At 47.4% G+C, this 20,960-nt stretch overlaps 8 protein-coding genes and 1 non-coding gene across 9 annotated transcripts; 5 read left to right on the top strand and 4 right to left on the bottom strand.

Moving 5' to 3' along the window:
* Positions 1-276: 276 nt before the first annotated feature.
* On the top strand, positions 277-435 carry CLUP02_12055 (uncharacterized protein; the record flags this gene model as incomplete). Its single annotated transcript, XM_049291019.1, has 1 exon — positions 277-435. The coding sequence occupies one exon, from the start codon at positions 277-279 to the stop codon at positions 433-435; it is 159 nt and encodes a 52-aa protein (XP_049148164.1).
* A 255-nt stretch (positions 436-690) lies between these two features.
* CLUP02_12054 (galactokinase) lies at positions 691-2,569 on the bottom strand (the record flags this gene model as incomplete). The annotated part of the gene is made up of 3 exons (XM_049291018.1): positions 691-720; positions 984-1,872; positions 1,935-2,569. 3 exons carry the CDS (start codon positions 2,567-2,569, stop codon positions 691-693), a joined length of 1,554 nt encoding a protein of 517 aa, XP_049148163.1.
* Positions 2,570-4,067: 1,498 nt separating this feature from the next.
* CLUP02_tRNA235 lies at positions 4,068-4,141 on the top strand. The gene has a single exon. It is a non-coding gene; the product is annotated as a tRNA-Val (tRNA).
* Positions 4,142-4,822: 681 nt separating this feature from the next.
* On the bottom strand, positions 4,823-5,912 carry CLUP02_12053 (uncharacterized protein; the record flags this gene model as incomplete). The annotated part of the gene is made up of 2 exons (XM_049291017.1): positions 4,823-5,317; positions 5,373-5,912. The coding sequence occupies 2 exons, from the start codon at positions 5,910-5,912 to the stop codon at positions 4,823-4,825; spliced, it is 1,035 nt and encodes a 344-aa protein (XP_049148162.1).
* A 647-nt stretch (positions 5,913-6,559) lies between these two features.
* CLUP02_12052 (uncharacterized protein) lies at positions 6,560-8,875 on the bottom strand (the record flags this gene model as incomplete). The annotated part of the gene is made up of 4 exons (XM_049291016.1): positions 6,560-7,514; positions 7,714-8,508; positions 8,575-8,626; positions 8,869-8,875. The coding sequence occupies 4 exons, from the start codon at positions 8,873-8,875 to the stop codon at positions 6,560-6,562; spliced, it is 1,809 nt and encodes a 602-aa protein (XP_049148161.1).
* Positions 8,876-9,442: 567 nt separating this feature from the next.
* On the top strand, positions 9,443-11,248 carry CLUP02_12051 (uncharacterized protein; the record flags this gene model as incomplete). The annotated part of the gene is made up of 1 exon (XM_049291015.1): positions 9,443-11,248. The coding sequence occupies one exon, from the start codon at positions 9,443-9,445 to the stop codon at positions 11,246-11,248; it is 1,806 nt and encodes a 601-aa protein (XP_049148160.1).
* Positions 11,249-11,481: 233 nt separating this feature from the next.
* CLUP02_12050 (metallo-beta-lactamase superfamily protein) lies at positions 11,482-12,567 on the bottom strand (the record flags this gene model as incomplete). Its single annotated transcript, XM_049291014.1, has 1 exon — positions 11,482-12,567. One exon carries the CDS (start codon positions 12,565-12,567, stop codon positions 11,482-11,484), a length of 1,086 nt encoding a protein of 361 aa, XP_049148159.1.
* Positions 12,568-12,879: 312 nt separating this feature from the next.
* On the top strand, positions 12,880-15,594 carry CLUP02_12049 (benzoate 4-monooxygenase cytochrome P450; the record flags this gene model as incomplete). Its single annotated transcript, XM_049291013.1, has 8 exons — positions 12,880-13,036; positions 13,123-13,190; positions 13,249-13,329; positions 13,627-13,779; positions 13,837-13,860; positions 14,696-14,765; positions 14,835-15,408; positions 15,480-15,594. 8 exons carry the CDS (start codon positions 12,880-12,882, stop codon positions 15,592-15,594), a joined length of 1,242 nt encoding a protein of 413 aa, XP_049148158.1.
* Positions 15,595-19,888: 4,294 nt separating this feature from the next.
* On the top strand, positions 19,889-20,668 carry CLUP02_12048 (benzoate 4-monooxygenase cytochrome P450; the record flags this gene model as incomplete). The annotated part of the gene is made up of 4 exons (XM_049291012.1): positions 19,889-19,894; positions 20,018-20,227; positions 20,286-20,446; positions 20,506-20,668. 4 exons carry the CDS (start codon positions 19,889-19,891, stop codon positions 20,666-20,668), a joined length of 540 nt encoding a protein of 179 aa, XP_049148157.1.
* Positions 20,669-20,960: the final 292 nt, after the last annotated feature.

The raw sequence follows: 20,960 nt of genomic DNA, 5'->3' as shown, positions 1-20,960 counted from the left end.
GGCAAAGCCTTGCACCCTCACAGCACAAGCCCGGCTTTGACAGACGGGAAATTGGCTCGGTCGACCTCTCATCTGTACGCGGAGTAGCTATGCGACTTTATCGACAGAAGACGAACCGTCAGCTTGACCAGCGCTTATACCCATACAAACAAATCAAATATGAACCTCATATTTGATTGTTTGGCTGATTTCTCGCGCTATATTTGATTGTTTGACTTATTTGATGAATATTTGTTTAATTTGCTAGAATTTTCTATAGCCCGTTTAGAGGTGTAAATGGTGCAGTGGATTCTGCGCCGGAGCCGCCGAATTTTTTTCGGCGGGCCCACCTTAATACCGGAGGTCCGGTGTTCGAATCCGGGTCCGGGCGGCCCCTTTTTTACCGTATTTTCTCGGTATATTATTGGTATATTCGGGCCCACCCTTAGATTCTAGATTTGATCAAATATACTAAATATATGGGCTAGAATATTTGATTGTTTGACTTACTGAAATTCCTATATTTGACTGTTTGTTTGACTTATTTGTTTGATTGATTTGAATGGGTATAAGCGCTGAGCTTGACAGGAGGCGCATATGCATGTAAGTCTCGCTGGTAAGTTCCTTCTTTCAGCATTCTTCTGCCTGTCGACGAAATATGGTGTATACTTTACAGGCCGTACGCTGCAAACTCAGAATACCTTGATAAGACTAAAGGTAGGTTGTAAAGTTGGAGAGCGCCTGAGATTTGAAGTATTTGAGGAGATAACACAAAGGCCCATAACCTGCCGCGCTTCTAGGCCCATGTGAAATCCAAGAGGAAGCATATTATAAGTTGGTTTTCATTCAAAATGTTTAGAATTGCTTGAAGTCCATAAAAATATGTACTGCTAAATAGCCTACGGGGTCCTCCTCTTTATTTGTCCTGTACCTGGTGTGGTTACATTTACAACGCCCCCTCCTTGAAGGGGATATGCCGCACTTCCACTTCCCGGCCGACTCACAACAACAGCACCCTCCTTCTGCTCTTCAGTAAGCTCGCGCTTGGAGTAGTATTCCCTCTCCCACGCCTCCTTGACGGCAGCAGCCTTGTCAGCAGGCACCATGTGGACTGTGCAGCCACCCCAGCCAGCACCGGTAAGTCTGCTGCCATAGGATCCGTTTTCGCGCGCAATGCGGCAAAGCTCGTCAATCTCAGGGGCACTGCACTCGTACAAGTCGCGGCACGAGTCTTGTGTGGCGTTAAGCAGGTCGCCGAGGCGCTTGTTGTAGGCCGTGGTGTCAGAGGTATCCTTCGGCGCCTCCTGCTCCAGAACCTTCATGAACTGGAGTACGCGGAGAGCCTCCTCAAAGACGTGCAGGGCGCGCTGGCGGAGCTTGAAGCGGTCGGCGCGGACGGAGAGCTTGGACATGAAGATCTGCTCAAGCTCCGGGACGGAGACGCCCAGAACCTTGGCGATCTCTTCGCGGGTGTAGCCCTCGGTGCTGTCGAGAGCCTTCTTGGTGACATCGATGAGCACGCGGAGCTGTGCCTCTGCGGCCTCCTCTGCTGATGCGCCCTCGCCGTGCGGGAGCTTGTTGTTGGCGAAGTAGGCCTCGTGGAAGCCATGGAGAGAGATGCCGAGAGGAGAGGCGTCGGTGGGGAGCTTTGTGCCGGCCGGGTTAAGGGCTGCGTTGAGGAAAGCGCCTGCCATGCTGCACTCGACGACGCGGAGGTTGTAGTGAATGGGGCCGGTGACCTGCTTGTTGGAGGTGACGAAGGACTGGGCGATGAGGAAGGAGAGTTCCGGGTTGGTTGTCGGGAAGAAGACGGGGCGAGCGGTCAGAGAGGGGCTGAAGGACACGAAGAGAGCAGAACCGCGCTGGGAGAAGACGGAGGCGGACTGGTCCATGCTGGATGGGTTGGTTGTTAGATCGAAGACGGGTTAATGAAGGGGTTAAAAGGGACGACTCACCCGCCAGAGTTGACACCAACGGCACGCTCACTGACGATGGCAAGCTTAGTGAGCTCGGTCTTGTCAACAGTCTTCTCGCCGTTGGCAAGCATGACAGCCAATGCCGAGGCACTAACGAAAGCAGCACTAGAGCTGAGACCACCGCCAACGGGGACGTTGCCGTCCATGAGGATCTTCATACCCTTGGGTCTGAAGTCCTTGCCATGCTTCCGACGCAGCAGCTCCAGGGCGCCACTCAAGCCGCTCTTGAAGTAGTTGGACCACTCGTGGACCTTGGAGTCGATAGGAACATCGGCGCCGATGGGGACTTCAAAGGTGCGGGAGGGGTACTTGTCGGACTGGGCGTTTGCGACGCGGAGGGTGAAGGTGTCGGAGTCAGCGGGAGTGTCGGTGACGGAGAAGGCGAGGATGGCATCGGCGGTGATTGCCATAGGGAGGACGGAGTAGAGGGAGTAGTCGATGTGCTCGCCGATAATGTTCACGCGGCCGGGGGAGCGGGCAACGACAGAGGCCGGGTGGCCGTACTCGGACTCGAACTGTGAGAGCAGAGACGACCAGCGCTTGGTCTGAATGGGGAGGGCATCGTCTGTGTAGATGTCGGCGAGGGCGCTCGCGGTGGGAACGGGACCGGCCATAGCGGGCGAACGTGTGTTTCGCTCGAGATCGAATGCGGATTGGGTATCTTTGCTGCCGAAGAGACGATGTTGAACAAGACGATCCAAACTGGCGAAAGGGTAGAAGAAAAGAAGAGAAGAAAGAAGAGTGTGATGGTGATGGCTTGTGACGTTTTGGGGGCGGATTTCTATTTGGATGGGGAGGTTGGGTGGGACGAGGCCGGTGGTTTGACGATGCGCCGTAATATCCCCGCGATGGAGCTTTGGTGTTTTTGCGGGTGCTCTCTCAACTTTGCTGCGCTGGAAGTGGTGCGCGTGTGCTGCCTCAAGCTGTTACCCCGCAATTGCCCCTCGTTTGGCGATCCCTGACTGAAGAATACTGGAAGAGCTGTGCCTCGAATGTCTTACCAATAATAAAATCAAAAGAGCCCAGCTTGGAGTTTGGCAATCTTGAATTGAGTTCGATCTTCGGTCAGCACTGGACAAGGCGCAAATACAACGATAGTCCCTCGAGTATACATGGCCTTGAAGACTCATGCAATGCAGCAGCTTCATACAGCTTCAGACGCAGTGTCACTCTTCGGGACATTGACACCCCACCTCGGTCGATAATTCCACCGTTATGTAAAATGTCCAACAATTTTTTGCCTCCTTTTCTCGTTGACAAGCCCGACAAGCGCCAGTGTAGCGTAACCCTCTAGGCTGCATAAAGCAGCTCACCTTTCCGAACCATACCAGACCAAGCTGGCTCAGAAAGGTTGCCCGGCCCAGCAACCGAGAAGGACAAGGTGCGCTGATTTCGGCCTCCTGGGTTGTCCGGGGTCTCCAGCTTGAACTGGACAACGGCCCCGTTCCATTGCGGGCCGACAATCGGAAAACCGGCGGAGAACTCGAAAGCTGCCTCGGTTGCGATACAAAGCTAGCGCTAGCATGCGCATCAAGCTTTTTGGACATGCTCTTTAGTTAAGATCAGGTGTAAAGGTGGGATTGATGGAAAACGGTATGAGATAACCCTTCTTCTGAAGCATCATAGCACGAGATACAATTTGACGCCACGAAATCTAGAATGCATGATTTCTCAACCAGCGAACGACAGCCAAGCCGTACCAGTAGAGTGACTGCACGCCATCACTGGCCTGGCGAATCGCCTGACTGGGTTCCAGGATCTTGCGCCATGCGGTGCGCGGGGATGTCGGGGGCGAGAGACTTTTGTTTTTTCTCCCTCTAGCGGGGATCTCGCCTTGTTGATAACCTGAATAGTATTAACGTCTTCTTACATTGCGCAAAATGTGACGCAAGTTCAAATCGCAAAGCAATCTCGAATTGAATCTTTAGACATCATGTTACCTTGGACTGAGGCAAAGAACCGACGCCGACAAGTCAGAAAAGAAAACAAGAGAGAAAAAGGGATGACCTGAAGAAAGAGGGAGACGCGAAAGACAAAGGAGGAGAGCCCCAGCCAGAAAGAACTTAGAGCCCCTCAGGCTCTCTCGTCACTACAGGCGCTTCTGGCCTCCAAGGTTTCGTGGTGTAGTTGGTTATCACGTCAGTCTAACACACTGAAGGTCTCCGGTTCATGTCCGGGCGAAATCATTTTTGCAATTTGATGCAGTCTCTGAGTTGCAAGACCATATTTATACCTCCTATCATTGACCTATATACTAGATGATGGTCCTGGAACAAAATTTGACTTTGCCGCGACCTCTCTGCTGAGGTGGACTTGTGTTTGTTACATATAGACCAGTTGATAATAGCTCCAAAAATGACAGCAAGTTTGACCAGCAAGTGTTTCAAAGACTCTCAGGCCGATGGCAACAGTTATGGTACCCTGATAAATTTATGCCTCAGACTATGGGGCTTGCAATCTTTTCAAGTACTCAAAGGCACCGACTCGTTCCCCTAGATGATCTGCACCACCAATATCACTATGCAGTTTCCGAAGCTCTTTTCGTCCCACTCTTGCGAGCAGAGTCACGACTGAGAAACAAACAAACGAGGCACTGGCAGATATCTGCCGGGTGAAGGTCTGCATGACGCTGAGCGCACCAAGTGTCTGCACATGGACCTTAATGTCCACACTTCCGGTGGCCCATGCCAGTTTAGGTGTTGCATAACATATTGTGAGCCTATAGTTGCTTTACAAAACAATGTCCCATTTGCGCTACAGACAAATGCGCTTGAGACATTATTCAGATAAGAGCTAGCCACGGCTTCATGGTACTGAATAAGGCAAATCAATTTCCTGGATCTTGCGGGAACCCTACCCTGACTTCCTCAAGTCGAGAACCGGCCGGTGACAGCCTTGGCCGTCGGCTTCTTCTCAAACGCACTCCAGTCGTACCGCTTCAGAGACTCCTCAACGCTAAGAAGTTCCTTCTTGTCCTCCTCAGTCAATAGATCCATCCCCTCCACGATGGTGACTCCTTCCCACGTCGGGGGATAGTGATCCTGAATCCATTGAAAGAATTGCCATTGCGAAAGCTGCTCTTGAGCCATGGCGCCCCACAGTTCAACATAGCTTTGGGGAGAAACCTGCACGGCGGCGGTTGAGCCCTCCTCAGGCGCGAGCCCAGTGGCCCGTCCCCAGGCGGCGAGATAAGACTCCATAGTCAAGGTTTCAACGTTGCATCGGACAAAGGATCCTGGAGGAGGAGGGCTCTTCACCAGTCTTCGAACAAAAATGCCTCCATTGGCGACGGGATCTCCAACACATGGGTACGGCGTGTGGGGTGGCACTGGGTACAAGGTGACATACTTTTTGGCGCTCGGCTTCAACCTGGTCAGTATGTCTCTGATTATTGGGGCACTCAAATACTTTACTTACCACGTAAATCGGCTTGAAGATATCATAGAGCAGTGCGTTGTTCGCAAAGACAGTGAACACGGCGAAGGTGGTCTTGGCGGAAAGATCCGGCATCTCTTGTGTAACATACGAGACGATGCGCCCCTTGCCTTCGAGGTGGGGGCAGACAGCTTCCCCGTTGGTGATCTTGCTCGTGTGAGGCCCGGCGCTGAACACAAGTCGTTGAAAGGACTCCGTATTCGCCGCCGCACGGGCAATTCTTTTTCCCTGTTCAAACTCCAACTCCACGGACTTCTCATCGCCGAGTTCGAAGAACGTGTCGTAGTAGTCAGTGAATGCGAAGATCGCCGTGGCCCCGTGGAAGGCTCTCTCGAGGCTCTCTTCATCGTTGAGATTCGCAGAGACAACTTCGACGCCCTTTGCAGTGAGAGCCTTTGCTTTCTCACTCGAGGTGTTTCGAGTGGTGCCTCTGACTTTCCAGTCTGGTTCTTTGAGGAAGGCGTCAACGACGCCTCCGCCCTGACCACCGGCTGCGCCAATGACTACGATCAGGTTCGACATGATTGAAAGTTGCGGTAGGAGTAGGAGCGAAGATAAGATCTTTCGTTTAGAAGTTTATAGAGATACTGGTGTTTGAATTCAAACTATAATTCCATCGTATTCTGTTGTGGAACGATGTTCTCTTTTATAAACAACGGACGTTGTAGTCAAATCGACTGTATCAAGAGAAGAATCTACACTTGCTTGATTAAGTCTAGCAGAATAGCCACCCGCTGCATACCTACCTACGCCAACATACTGCAACGGCTGCATATCATTCCGACGGAGTCTTGTCGATTTGTCATATGGTTCTGTTAATCTAGGGCGGCGTTTGTGCCTGTCTGCAGATGATTAGATTACAGCGTCAATGGCCTCCCACTACAGTCGGCAATCATGTACTTCGGTAGAGGCACATTTAAGCTTCGGCACTCGGCGCTATCCTTACAACCGAGACGGGACATCAGAAATCCCTCTTGTTGGCACAAGAATGAGCATCTTCAAAGCTTTTGGGGTCATTGTCGACAATTCACAACTGAACCCAAGTCGGAGGCATTCTTTACAAAGTTCCTTCACGGGAGTGGCAAAGACCTTCTGCTCATGCTTAGAGCCTATTTCGGAGTACCCCCGATATTTCAAGTGAGTGATCAATGGAAAAAGATGTGATCATATCACACGAAGCTAGTAGTGTTATCGAATGGATCGAAATCCATCTCTAGAATATCCATGAACGAAAACATAGCATTCGACACATCCTCAATAGGTGTGGTAGTTGCAGTGACCACTCGATCATCCGGCAAGCGATCTGTGACAGCTTCTGCTGGGCCCAAGATATTCACGTTTTCATCAAGACTGAGCGGAAATGGGAGTAACTCATGGATGTGCGCGTTAACGCTCATTGCCACCCATGTCGCAGATGACGATGAAGTATCGTTCTGGAGATTATGGAGAGATGTGTCTCTCCGCTCAGCTTGGATTTGCAGTCCCTGAATTCTCTGGAGCACTGATTGTGCGCCGCCATACTTCTTGCTCATAACGCGCAGCACTGAACAGATGCTTTCAATGCCATTCTTGCGAATCGTTTCCTTCTCTAACGTGTTTGGCCGGTGGAATACCAACACAATTGCGGCCACTAGAGCCATGAACCCATTGATGCTCAGCAAGTGAGAAGCATCCTCTCTGTAGTGGATCTCCTCGTACAACTCGGCAACATAGGTCGCCGCTAGAACTGAGGCGTGGGACGTCCGCCACGGAGCATGACGGCTCTTGCTAAGCATCTGCACCATTATGACTGCCGTCGAATAATGGATATGCAACTCTGAAGTATAACGGTGATAAGTCCTCCGAGTACCGTCTGTATAGTAGAGACGTAACACGTCCGGCAGGCTGCTCTTCCATTCGCAAAGCGAGGCAATGACAGTTTCGACCTCGGATTCAACTGGTACGCCTTTTCTGGTGTTCAACTCCGACAACTTACCAATCACGTTCATGAGTCCGGTGAATTGTAAAGAGACCTTTGTGAATACCCCTTGTGTTATGAAGTCCGAAGCTGCAAGTGGCTGAACATCGCAGTCTGCAAGCTTCAGCGAACGAGGCCGGCCCCAGCAGGCGACCATAAGTGTCTCACTATTCTTTGACATGTCAGTGCATGGAACGAGAACACCTAGAGCTAAGTGCAGGGTGGGAACCGAGAAGTGCAGGCGCGTGATGCTTAGACGAAGGCAGCAAAAACGTACTATCAGATGCCAAAATATACGCCGTAAAGACCCGGAGTTATCTTTCTCTCTGTAAGATGATTGCGTGTGGAACCATTTGCACTGCTAACCGCACAGCCATACCAGTCCAATGCCACGGCTCATGAAGCGTGACAATATATGATGAGGCTGGGGCCCAACATGACAAGAGACATAGTGTCTTGAGGAGGAACACGTTGTCTTTTTCGAACTCGACATGTATCAAAGTTTCAATCTTCTCGTAGAGTGAGTAACTCAAAGTCATGCTGCTGGGGTCATGGCGCATAAGACTGCCGACGAGGCACACAGCTTGCTGTAGGAGGATCGACGACTCTCCCCTCGAGAGGTCATCCGCATCAACGACGGGAAAGTAAGGAAAGGCGAATTCAAAGAAGGCGTCCGTCAAAGCCTTGCGCAATGATGGCGCCGGCAAGGTGTCCGCTTGAGTGGCCTTGACCAAGACATCTCGGGCTTGCATAATTCGTGGCGGAAGGCCATCGTAAACTGCCATCGGCTCTATGGCGGAGTCGTACGACAAGACGGAGGCGTGGGAGATGAATCCCTCCGGCTGGTAGTTCCGCGTGTTCAACTCTGAAGACCGAGCTGGAGTCAACATCCGCGGCTCAACTCTCGTTCTATCAGTGCCAAGGTTGGGGGGCGATGGCATGGCCGGCACAGTCGGCGATCTCGGCAGCATGAGCTGTCTTTGCCGAGACGTCATCTTGCGGCTCTTTCGAACGCCATCTCGACGACTGAAGCGGAGATTTATGTCAGAAACTTCGCGGAAAGAGTCATGACGGAACAACAGTGGCTCACATGCACTGAACACCGGCACGGCGACAGTTTGAGCATCCGTGAAGAGGGCTTTCTTGCAGGTCGCACCTAACCTTTTTGTTCGGTAGTCAGATAATGCTTGTATTACAGGCTGGTAGCGTGTCTGTGAATCGACTTACCTTCCTAGAGTGGCACTCAACGCATACGACGTTGGCACGGTCTCGCACTGTCCTAGTATTCATATTCAATGAGGCTCGAGCCGAAGTTTGTGAGACTCAGGCGTCTCCCAGCGTCGGTAGAACTGAAGCTTTCCAGACCAGATTGCCATTTGACTAATCTCTGCCGAACGACACAGCGTGCGGTGTGAGAACCGATGTGGGAGCCGAAATTACGTCAGACCCGGCGCCTGTATCCAGTCAATATGCCCGACGGATCGACCCAAGTCCGATTCCGTTTCCGTTTACATTACAGACCAGGCATGCTTTGTTGAGTTTTGTGACCTCTACGAAATGCTGTCTCTATCTATGAGATCCGTCGCCAACTACAAAGCCTTACGTCTAGTCGGTGGCAAGCAACACGACAGAGTCAGCACCGTTCCAAGATGTTCAACCCCATGTAGAGGGATGTTTCAAGCGACGAATGATTCGAACAAGTTTAAAGTTGTACTTGGTTATTATCGATCTCTGTGCTGTAGCCATGCATCGTACGTGTGCTTTACTGGAAGTGTCGGAATGGTATGGACCCCTCACTCACTACCGTCCATGTAGCAAGTACCTGACTTACGGATGCATAGGACCGAACCTCTTAAAGCTAGCAGGTGAATCCGATTGGCCATTGAGCCGAGACTATCAACTCTTCTTCATCGTTGTCCGAGGACGGGGGAGCAAGCATTTACCTTGGGGCACCTTAAACTTCTTTATTCATGTTTGTCCGGATGTTCATAATATGCGAGGTAACAGCATTGGTTTCTTGGATTAAGTTAATTATCCTATCTTGTGGCCTCTACTTCATCATTGATCGTTCAAGTCTGTTGACCAATTACCGATTATGGCGTCACTTCCTGCCTCAGGAGTACTGGTGGAAGCGGAAGAGTTCCGTGACTTTGGTGGCTGGATCTTGGACTCGCAGTTCGACTCGGAGATGGGATCGCCATATCTCCTCGCTCACGGTAACGGCAAGCCAGTCTCGGATGCAACAACTACCATATCAGCGGAAAAGGGCCGTTACAATGTTTGGGTTCGAGCCAAGGACTGGGTTCCAGCTCATCATCCTGGTCAATTTACCCTGACTATCAACGGAAACACGCTTGACACAGTATTCGGCGTCAATGGCAAAGATTGGCACTGGCAGTATGCTGGCACAGTAGATCTCCTAGGGGATGACGTGCGACTGGTGCTGCACGATCTGACGGGATTTTGCGGCCGTTGCGATGCAATTTTTCTCAGCATGGAGGACACATCGCCGCCCAATGGAATAGACGAAGCATCGCGTGCCTGGCGGAGACGACTACGTGGTATACCTGATCAGCCTCACAATGCAGGGTCATTCGATGTTGTTGTCGTCGGAGGAGGCATACCTGGCTGTACAGCCGCATTAGCAGCTGCACGAATGGGGGATCGTGTTGCCCTTATTCAAGACCGTCCTTACCTCGGCGGCAATGCCAGCGTAGAGATCGGGCTCACTCCACGCGGTATGACCAACTCCATCATCCAAGACCTCTCTCATCGCGACCTCGACGGCGACCTAGTCGCGAAGCAGCTGCTTGATGCAGAACCAAACGCCACAGCGTTCATGGAATACACTGTTTACGATGCAGCCCTCACCGGTTCGCAGATAACATCGGTGAAGGCCCGACATGCCCGCACTGGAAAGGAGATTTGCCTTTCAGCTCCAGTCTTCATTGACTGCTCTGGCAAAGCCATCCTTGGTATCTGCACTGGCGCAGAGACCCTTTTTGGTCAGGAGTCCAAGGCGATGTATGGCGAAAGCCTTGCGCCTGCAGTAGCTGATGAGATGCATCACGGACACACAGTCTTTTTTCGAACTCGGATGAGCGACAAACTTGCCCCCTTTCAGTCTGTTCCATGGGCCACTGAGGTCGCCAAAGACTACTCTGATCTTCGGGGTCAGCTCAGTAAGCCTGGTCTTGAGAATGGCCCGGGACCTCTTGTTGTGCCCCCGAATTTTGTACTCGATCCTACCATGGATATGAAGATGAAGGGACCTCTTACCCACTTCTGGGAGTACGGCCAATGGCTCGATCCATATACTAATGGTGAACATATTCGGGACCATCTCTTGCGCGCCATCTACGGGACTTTCCACAACGTGAAAGAGATGGAGCCCGAGACTTACGCGAATCTGGAATTCGATTGGGTAGCATTTGTTGCTGCTCAGGGAGAGTTCAAGAAGTATAAGGGAGACTACATCCTTACAGAGACCGATATCCGCGATCACAAAGTCTTCCCCGACGCTGTGGTTCAGAATGCAGGCGCCTTTTGTCTACATTACCCAGGCGACAAAAAGTACGACTTCCGTCTGCAGGCCTGGGAATGGGATGAGCGGGATAAAAAGCCTTATGACATCCCTTTCCGGTGTCTCTATTCGTCTAATATCTCGAATTTGATGATGGCGGGGAAACATATCAGCACTACCCACATTGGGGGATCCAACGCCAAGTTCATGGCCAATGGAGGATGCCACGCTCTGGCAACAGCCGCCGCGGCGCACTTGTGCATTAAGCACCAAACCAATCCTCGTGGTATCTATGAGGATCACCTTCAAGAGTTGAAGGCAACTGTCATCCGCCAGGGTCAGGGTATCTGGGACAGTAAATCGGACAACAGACTGTAATTTTCGGGTGGCTATGTGAAGCCCATAGACGTTTTTCATGAGAATCTGTAAACTTCAATCAGGCATCATTCGGGAGGAGCATACTAAACATAGGAGTATAGCTTTCCCGCAGGTATTTCACGCTTCCGAATTGTCCGTCTTTATAGAATGTTGAGGAGCCAATTGAGTTTTGATTTCAAAAATGTTGCTTTTTATCGTAACTGCAGAGCCAGAGATGGTTCTTTGCGACAATGCTACAGCTTCTCGTTATGAACTCCATCAACTGCCTCCTTGAAATCCTCCAAGAACAACCACCTGCCCTGTTCGATCCAACCTCGGGTCAAGAAGTCATTTGCATATTCCGGGAATCCCCGGACGATGTCCTTCAGATGGGTATCGTGAGCAATTACAACAAGGGTATTTCCGCTTCCATCAGCCTCGATAATCCGTTCTACGGTCTCCTCGGCAGCATCCGGGTTGCCAAATAGCATACCAGGACGATGAACGCCATAGAACGGTTTCGTCGTGTCTTCGTCTCGGAGGATGGGTTTGAACAGCGCGCCGGGGCAGGGAGTCACATTGCCCGAATGAAACGGATGTGGCGATATCGAGTCGGGCAGCGGATTGTATGCGGATGGCCTCATCTCGGCGCTATGGTGACAGGTGTCACCGCCCATGAGGATGAAGCTATCCGGGCCGGTCGTCACCCGCGCAATAGCATTAACATGACCAACGGTATGACCTGGCGCGTCCAGAATGTAGAAGCTTCCGTCACCGAAGTAGTCGATGGCAGGAAACGATCCGACTTTAATAGTTGACTTGGCGAAGCTCAATTCACGGAGTTCGCGGCCGGCGAAATCGGAATCAAGGACTGGGGACCCTGGGTTCGTAGGGTAGCCCGGCATGATAATGTCCTTGAAACCCGGGCCGACTATCAGCGAGGTGCTTGTGGGAAATCTGCTCGGATCGCCGATATGATCCCAATGCCAATGGCTCCAGATGATGCTCTCGATTTCACCTGCTTTAACCCCGCCTTCTTCGAGGATCTCTCTCACATCCTTCTCCACGCTGCACGTCGTACCACTCTCTTTCATCCAGTTCTGAATAGGAGGTGAAAGATTTTCGAAGTCTTTGCGCACCCCGAGATCGAAGAGGACTTTGCGGCCAGTGGGTGGGTGCTCGACGAGGAAGACGTATGAAGGACACGAAAGCCACGAATGACCTTTGATGACATGTGAAACCATGCTCTCCATGCTCACCCTAATCTTCGATGTCGAGTCGATGACCCTAACATTGACGGTCGAAGCAGATGGCGGTACGCGAAGTTTTGATAAAGGCATGGTGGCGTATTTCCGGTCCAATGGACAATTTTGGATATACTACGGTCAAGGAAGCCATAAAGTTTTCGTGGTTGTTTATTGATCTTTTTCCTCAGTGATCATGTCGTTCAGGAGCACCTAATACAAGAGTGAGAGAAATCTGGCACTCGGTACTCGGCACACTGTGGTCTTGTGGGCATTAAAGAGCCTGCATTTTCAAACTCCTCAAAGTAGTATCACTTCGTTAGCATAACTGTGGGGATATAAACGGCATGTGGAACATCGAATCTAATCTCAAAGGAGTTACAGTTGGAAATGTTGCTCCATAACACAATGTCTATTCGTACAGCTTTAGTTACGGGATCCGCTAATGGCATCGGCCGAGCTATAGCACTGCGCCTGGCGCAAGATGGTTTCCAAATAGCCATTAACGATCTTGCTAGCCAAGAAGTCAAGTTGAGAGAGCTACAATATCAGCTCGAACTGAAAGGTCAGCTCATGGATATGAGCTTCTCACATATTCCACCCACGTTAGCTGACAATGTGGAGGTGCGCGGGCTGCTGTTCTTACTGCAGACATCAGCAACGAAGACGATGTCGCGAATTTGATTCGAAACACATCAGAGATGCTTGGAGGAATTGATGTAAGTATGAATCAATACGCCGATGTCAAAGTCGGAGCTAAACAGGGTGGGTCCACAGGTGATGGTCGCAAACGCTGGTGTGATTCTCGTCAAACCGATCCCCGAAATCAGTGCCAGTGAATGGGATAAAGTGCAGGCTGTAAGTTTCTAGCCCAAGACTTCTGTATTTCACGTGTTGATATGACATAGATCAATGTTCGGGGAGTCTTTTTGTGCTATAAATATGCAGCTCAGGAGATGATCAAGCAGGGTCGAGGCGGTAAGTTGATCGGAGCTTGTTCTATCTCAGGATACCGACCAGTATGCCACATCAGAACTCTAGTAACGTTCAGAAAGGAAGTTGACGAATCTGCAGTCTCAATTCGCGCCAGCATACTCCGTCAGTAAATGGGCTGTTCGGGGGCTCACCCAAGCTGTTGCTATGGACATGGCACAGCACGGCATTACGGTCAACGCATACTGTCCGGGCATGGTCCGTACTGATATGTGGGAGACCATTGACACTAGCCTTACAACTAGAATGGGACTTCCCAAAGGTGCTGCGTTTGAGAACGGTGTTGCGACCCGCATTGCGTCTAAGAAACCTCAGGTATGTCTTGGCCGGTGACGATTAAGCCTTATGACAGCTGATCAAGGCGAAATGCAGACTCCTGAAGACGTCGCTGGTTTGGTAAGTTTTCTGGCAGGAAAAGACTCGGATCAGATCACTGGGCAGAGTTTGATCGTAGACGGCGGTGTAGTATTCTCTTAGGGAACGTTTCCTTCAGTGGGGTACAATTGGTACGCTTCGAAAGCGGACAGTTGGGCAAAGCAGACACAGGGTTTCATGGAAGTAGCAGGCGCTAGTATGACAACGTTTGACGTGATTCACGGTTACTTGGACTTATCGCCACTCTCACCTTTTGTCCTGTCTTATTGAGAGTTGATCAACAATGTGCTATTGTATTCAGTATGCAGGTTAATGCCTATTGGTTCAAGGTAGATGACTACTTATGCAACAAAAGTTGGTTCTAGTATAGCCACCCTAGTCCTTACCTCCGTGCGCTGACCGGATGAGCACAGTATCTCGCCGTCGCTGAAAGTAGTAAAAGTCCGAGGTGGGGATCCCGGCCGGAGTGAGCCTTCGGGATCTGCCTCAACCAGAAATGCCCGGACTACAAATAGAAAGTTGAGCGTAGCAGTCGATATGTGGGAGGACGGGTAGTTGACTTTTGCGAGCTTAGAGATCATTTCACCACGAGGTTCAAGGGAATTTTAACATGAAGTCTCAGATAGCTGGCCTGGTAAGCTGATTGTGTAGCTCCCATGTCAGTAAACCTTTTCCCTAATCAAAGTGCTCTCACGTAGGCGTTGGTCGCCGTGGTTCTGTACAAAGTTGCAACATGGTGGTTCCATCCTTTACGAAAGTTTCCAGGCCCTAAATCGGCGTCACTTAGCAATGCAAGTTCTAGCACTCCCTCTTATTGTGCTGTGCCGCGTGCAAGTACTCACACATTCTTATGTAGGCTTTATATTCGTGGAACTTCATGAGTGGTCGTCAGCCGTATCGTCAACTTGAGCTACACGAAAAGTACGGTGAGTTGCATGACCCATGTGCAGACACCTACTCCGGGAGTGCTCGCTCTGACTCTTTTATCGTACCAGGTCCCGTCGTTCGCGTAGCACCAAACGAATTAAGCTTCAGTTCGGCATCGTCATGGCAGGATATCTATGGTGTACGCAAGGGTGTTGAGCCTTTCATCAAGAGCGAATTCTATGATGGGGGCAACTTCGCCGTGGAGGCCTTGTCTATCGTTAGCGAGCGTGATCCCAAGAAGCACGCAGAGATGCGTAGATATCTTGGTACCGCATTTTCCGACAGGTCTCTCAAGTCACAAGAACCGATGGTCGCTGAATGTGTCGACCGCCTTATTGAGAAGATTGGAATGGTAGACGTGGGGACTCAAGGAACCGACATGGTCATGTGGTTCAACCTCGCCACCTTCGATATAATTGGAAGCCTGGCTTTTGGCAAGGACTTTGGCGGTGTCGACTCGGGCAAGGAGCACTTCTGGATTTCGATCGTCACCAAAAGCTTGCGTATGGGGGCTCTCGCCGATTGCTTTCGCAGATTTCCAGCCCTCGCCGGCATTGCCCAGACAGTGTTTTCTGGCCTTATTGACAAGCTTCTCAAAGAAAGTCGCACGCATCAAAAGTATACCATGGATTTGGTTCAAAGGTTTGACTGCAAACATCCCATGGGCAAACGCCGTCTTTTTGGGTTGCAATGCTAAGGCCCTTTTCTGGTAGTCGCCTGGCCTCACAGTCGGATCGAGAAGATTTCCTCACGAAAATGATCGAAGCCCGTAATGAGGCGGCAATATCGGACGCCCAGATTGCAGCACATTCTTCTGACTTTGTGTAAGTCGCCCAAGTTATCCCTCCATGAAACGTACTCATAGTCCTTTTCCAGCATTGCCGGCAGCGAGACGACAGCCACTACTCTTTCTTGCATGACGTAAGTCAAAGCACCCACTTTTGGGCACCCCCCCCCTTTTGGGCACCCCCAAAAATCCCTCCCAGCCACCACATTAAAACCCTACCTATTATTTCAATTCAACACAACAATTGCAAAAATCGTCCAAATGCATTCCTTTTTAGCATACTTACTGATTAATAAGTAATAGTATCGTATACCGAAAATGAGCTCTAATAGGTACTTAATACTATTAGAAACGGTCTCTCTATTAAAAGGGCCTCGATTAAGTTCGGGGTTCCTAGGATAACACTTTAGGGTCGAAGGAGAGGCCACTAGACGAGGGCGAGGGCATTCGCAGAGCTTTAGAGGCTTCTTCTATAGCAGGAAGACTAGCTAGCCTAGTGGATTCGTATATAGCATTACCTAGGTATTATACTAACTTATAAACAGGTTAGGGAATTCGCTAAGCGAGTTCTGAGGTCCTAGGGGGATAATAAACTACTTAATAAGAGATAGATTAACGCTTTTATTAAAAGGAATTTATTAATAAGGGTCTAGAGAAGTCGTTTAATCGATTCGCGCCGTGTTAATAGAGCTATTACTAATATAATTAAATAATAGTTTAGATTACTTAATATACTAGAGATTAGCGGTATTAAATAGGCTAATAGGTATAATATAAATAAGACTAATATAATAGAGGGTAAGGGAGCTAATGGGCTAGTTTTAGGCATAGCAGAGGCTATAGTAGTACGAAAAAAAGAGCTTAGTTCGCGTACCTAGGTGACGATTATTAAGTATATCTCTGCTAATAGTAAAGCTATTAAACTACTAGTTATTTATAAGGGAAAGTCGGGTTAATAGTAGTAGTTCCCTCTTTAACTTACTGCTTATAATAGTTAGAAGTTTATAGTAATAAATAATAGCTAGACGACCGACGAGACTGCCCTTTACTAGCTAAAAGAAGTGTTCTTACTATAAACTAAGACCCCCCCTATTAGGGGGCTTAGTAAGCTAAACTAGCCTCGACTATTAGTACTAAATAGGTATAGGAGTTATATAACAATAGAATTTATATAAGAGTGCTATAAAAATAACGTCTATTTATTATTCTTATTACTATACGCTTCCTATATCCTCTAGTTATTAAATATAGCTATCTTTAGGCTTATTAAGTTTATATATAGAAAGGAGCTTAGTAAGGAGGATATAGTAGATAATTCTACTATTATTAAAAAGCGGTACTTCTTAAGCTACTACTAGCTTGCTTATTTAGCTAGTTTAACGTCGTTAAATATACGAAGTAGGTAGAAAGTAACTGGACTATAACTACCTAATATAACTAAGCCACTTCTTAACTTAATAGTCCTACCTATATAAGTTATACTATTTAAAAGGGGTATAGAAGCTGGGCAGACGACTAGTAATACTAGTAAACTACTTAACTAAGTATTAGCGACCTCTATTATTAACTAGTTAACTCCTAGGAAGGCTAGCGAGCTCTGCGATTACTTAAAACTATTTATAGAGCTTAGTCTAGACAATAGTACTTAACGACTACTATTTTAAAAAATAAAAAAAGCTTTTGGGGAGTAGGCTTACTAATTAGCTATATCTCGGTACTAAGTTCGAGTTCTTAAGGCTAGGATTGAGCGCATGAGGCCTAGGAAAAAGAAGACTATATATTTAGACCTAAATACTAAGTTCGTAGATATTTAGAACGTATAGAAAGCTTAGGAGGACTCTAGCGACCGTCTAGTTAGTCCTAATCGACTCGCAGGGGTCGAATTACCTAGGGAGAATTTTGATTATATTGTTATAGTAGTAGAAGGTAGTTAATTAATTAATTGTAGTTGGTGTTGATGTTTAGATGCTATATTTTGTTAGGGTGCCCAAAAGGGGGGGGTGCCCAAAAGTGGGTGCTTTGACTTACTAAGTCGACCCACCCCCTTTTGGCCACCCCCCCCTTTTGGCCACCCTATTAAAACATAGTATCAAAACATCGCCACTAACTATACTTAATTAATTAACTATCTTCTACTCTTATAATAATATAGTTATTATTCTCCCTAGGTAATTCGACCCCTGCGAGTCGACTAGGACTAACTAAATAGTCACTAGAGTCCTCCTAAGCTCTCTATATATCCTAGATATTCGCGAACCTAGTGTTTAGGTCTATTAGTATACTCTTCTTTTTCCGCGGCCTTAATTAGTTAACTTTAGCTTCTAGAACTCGAATATAGTACTAAGATGCTACTAAATAGTAGGCCTGCTTACTAAATACCTTTTTTACCTTTTTAAATAATAGTTATTAAGTATTATAGTCTAGACTAAGCTCTATAAATAACTTTAACTAATCGCAGAGCTCGCTAGCCTTCTTAGGTGTTAACTAGTTAATAATAAACGCTGCTAATATCTAGTTAATAGCTTTTTTAGTATTACTAGTTACTTACTTAGTATCTATGGTCTTTTTAGTTAGTATAACTGGGTTAGGTAGGACTATTAGATTAGTAAGTAGTCTGGCTATATTAGGGGGATATAGTCTAGTTACTTTCTACCTACTTCGTATATTTAACGACGTTAAACTAGCTAAACGAGCTTTTTAATAGTAGCTTAAGAAGTACCGCTTTTTAACGATAATAGAATTATCTACTATATCCTCCTTACTAAGCTCCTTTTTATACTTAGACTTAATAGGTCTAAAGATAGTTATATCTAACGGCTAGAAGATATAAGAAGTATATAGTAATAAGAATAGTAAGTAGACGTTATTTCTATAGCATTCCTATATAAATTCTATTATCGTATAACTCCCATAGCTATTTAGAACTAATAGTCGAGGCTTATTAAGTATACTAAGCCCCCTAAGGGGGGGGGTCTTAGTCTATAGTAAGAATACTGTTTTTAACTACTTAAGGGCAGTCTTATCGGTCGTTTAGCTATTATCTATTACTATAAACTCCTAACTAGTATAAGGGTTAAGTTTAAGTAGAAACTACTGCTACTATACCGACTTTCCCTTATATATAACTCTAGTACGTATAGCTTTAACGAGGTAATGCGGGATATTCTTATAAAGAATATAAAAAGTGAATATTCATATAGAAGCAAGAATATATGAATATAGGGGATATAAGCGTATATAAAAGAGGTTTTTGTAGTAAAGAGAGTAATATAGTTGAATTACTATATGAGAAGTTGCTTGCTTAACGAAAGGTCTAGGTAGGCAAATACACGCCTATATATAGGCATAAAAACCTCCTACTAGAATATTCCATTGCTTATTAATTATGATATAATTAATAAGCGTATACGTAAGTGAATGCGTAATCGTAGTACGTAATTCCGCCTCGAGTAAATTTCAGATTATTCAGTTACCTTCCAGTACTTTCCATTGCTCACGTAAGCTTATATAAGCAGTATTGCTTACATAATCAATACCTATAATAATCTACAGAAGTCGTAGATTAATATGGTATATAGTTTGCTTACGTAATATTGATAATAAGGCGAATAATAAGGTAAACAAAGTTACCTTCGTAATAATAACTAGTAGTTTAATAGCTCGACTATTAGTAGAGATATACTTAATAATCGTTACCTAAGCACGCGAACTAGGCTCTTTTTTTCGTACTACTATAGTCTTTACTTTGCCCAAAACTAAGCTATTAAATCCCTTGCCCTCTAGGATACTAGTCTTATTTATATTATACTTATTAGCTTATTTAATATTACTAATCTCTAGTATATTAAGTAATCTAAACTATAACTTAATTATATTAGTAGTAGCCCTATTTAGATACCTCGAATCGATAGTACGACTTCTTTAAACCTTAATTAATAAGTTCCTCCTTAAAAAAGCGTCTATCTATCTCTTTTTAAGAGGATTTATATCCCCTTAGAATCTTAGAACTCGCTTAGCGAATTTTATAAGCTATTCGTAGGTTAGTATAACGCCTAGATTATACTAAATACGAACCTATTAAGCTAGTTAGTCTTTTTATTATAGAAGAAGCCTCTAGAGGTCTACGAATACTATTACCCTTATTTAGTAGCCTCTCTTATAGTTACGAAGAGTTAACCTTAGAACTCCGAACTTAATCGAGGCCCGATTAACTAAGAGACCTCTTCTAATAGCCTCAAGAGCCCGAATAACTTTATTTTCGGTATATAAGACTATTATATATCGATAAATAAGTATATAAAAAAGAATTGCATTTGGACGATTTTTGTAATTGTTATGGTGGTTTGAAAATCGTGGGTAGGGTTTTAATGCGGTGGCTGGGATGGAGAAATGGGGTGGCCAAAAGGGGGGGGTGGCCAAAAGGGGGGGTGGCCAAAAGGGGGTGGGTCGACTTACCTGCTCAAGAACCCTGCGATTCTGGCGCGCTTACAGGATGAGGTGCGGTCAGCTTTTGTTAGCTACGAGGATATTACTGCGGCGACGGCGACTCCATTGAAGTATCTCAGAGCCGTGGCGCAGGAGGCTATGCGCGTCTATCCTCCGCTTCCTTTTGCCCTTCCCCGTGTAGTACCCAATGGTGGCTGCACGGTTGATGGTCATTTCTTGCCAGGCGGGGTGCGTACTTACATTTCCTTGCCTTGGGAACTCTTAGCTTACATAAGTTCATCTCAAGACCACAGTTTCGACGAGTACCTTTGCGGCAAGTATGTCATCTTCGAACTTTGACGAGCCGTGGGAATTCAGACCTGAGCGGTGGCTCGTGGACAACCCAACGGATGACCTCGATGCAAGTCAGCCGTTTTCATATGGAACGCGATCATGCATGGGACGAAGGTGAGTTCCAAATAATGATATGGTGGTTTGAGGCACGTTCTAATCATCAAACGTCGCAGCCTTGGCTGGATGGAAATTCACACAACTATGGCGAAGCTGGTCTATAGGTACGACTTGGAGCTCGCTGACGAGAGTCTCGACTGGCACCGGGATTCAAGGATGCATACGTTGTGGGAGAAGCCTCGTCTGATGGTGAAACTCAAGCCCCGTGTGTTTCATTAACAAAATGGCAGCTATAAATCAGGCTTCGCAGAGAAGCTTTCGAGTTTTCACACTGTTCAGTGATGCTTAAAGGTCTTCAAGAATTACTAGCCCAAGACCAAAGTCTTGGGCGCCGACCACGCTTTGCTAGGCTAACACTATATTCCTGCAAAGATGGTTGGTCGGTCGTGATGCGAAGCAAATTTGAAACTTAAATGTGCATGAAGATGAAATATTGATCGTGACTTTTCCTCACTCTCGCACCTCTTATAGCCTTTCACAGCCCTGGCGCGGCTGATTCCTACCGGCTGTG

This window comes from Colletotrichum lupini, chromosome 6 (assembly GCF_023278565.1).
Source record: "Colletotrichum lupini chromosome 6, complete sequence".
Taxonomy (NCBI): domain Eukaryota; kingdom Fungi; phylum Ascomycota; class Sordariomycetes; order Glomerellales; family Glomerellaceae; genus Colletotrichum; species Colletotrichum lupini.
The sequence above is the reverse complement of the archived record's forward strand: the minus strand, read 5'-3'. Positions and strand labels throughout refer to the sequence as shown.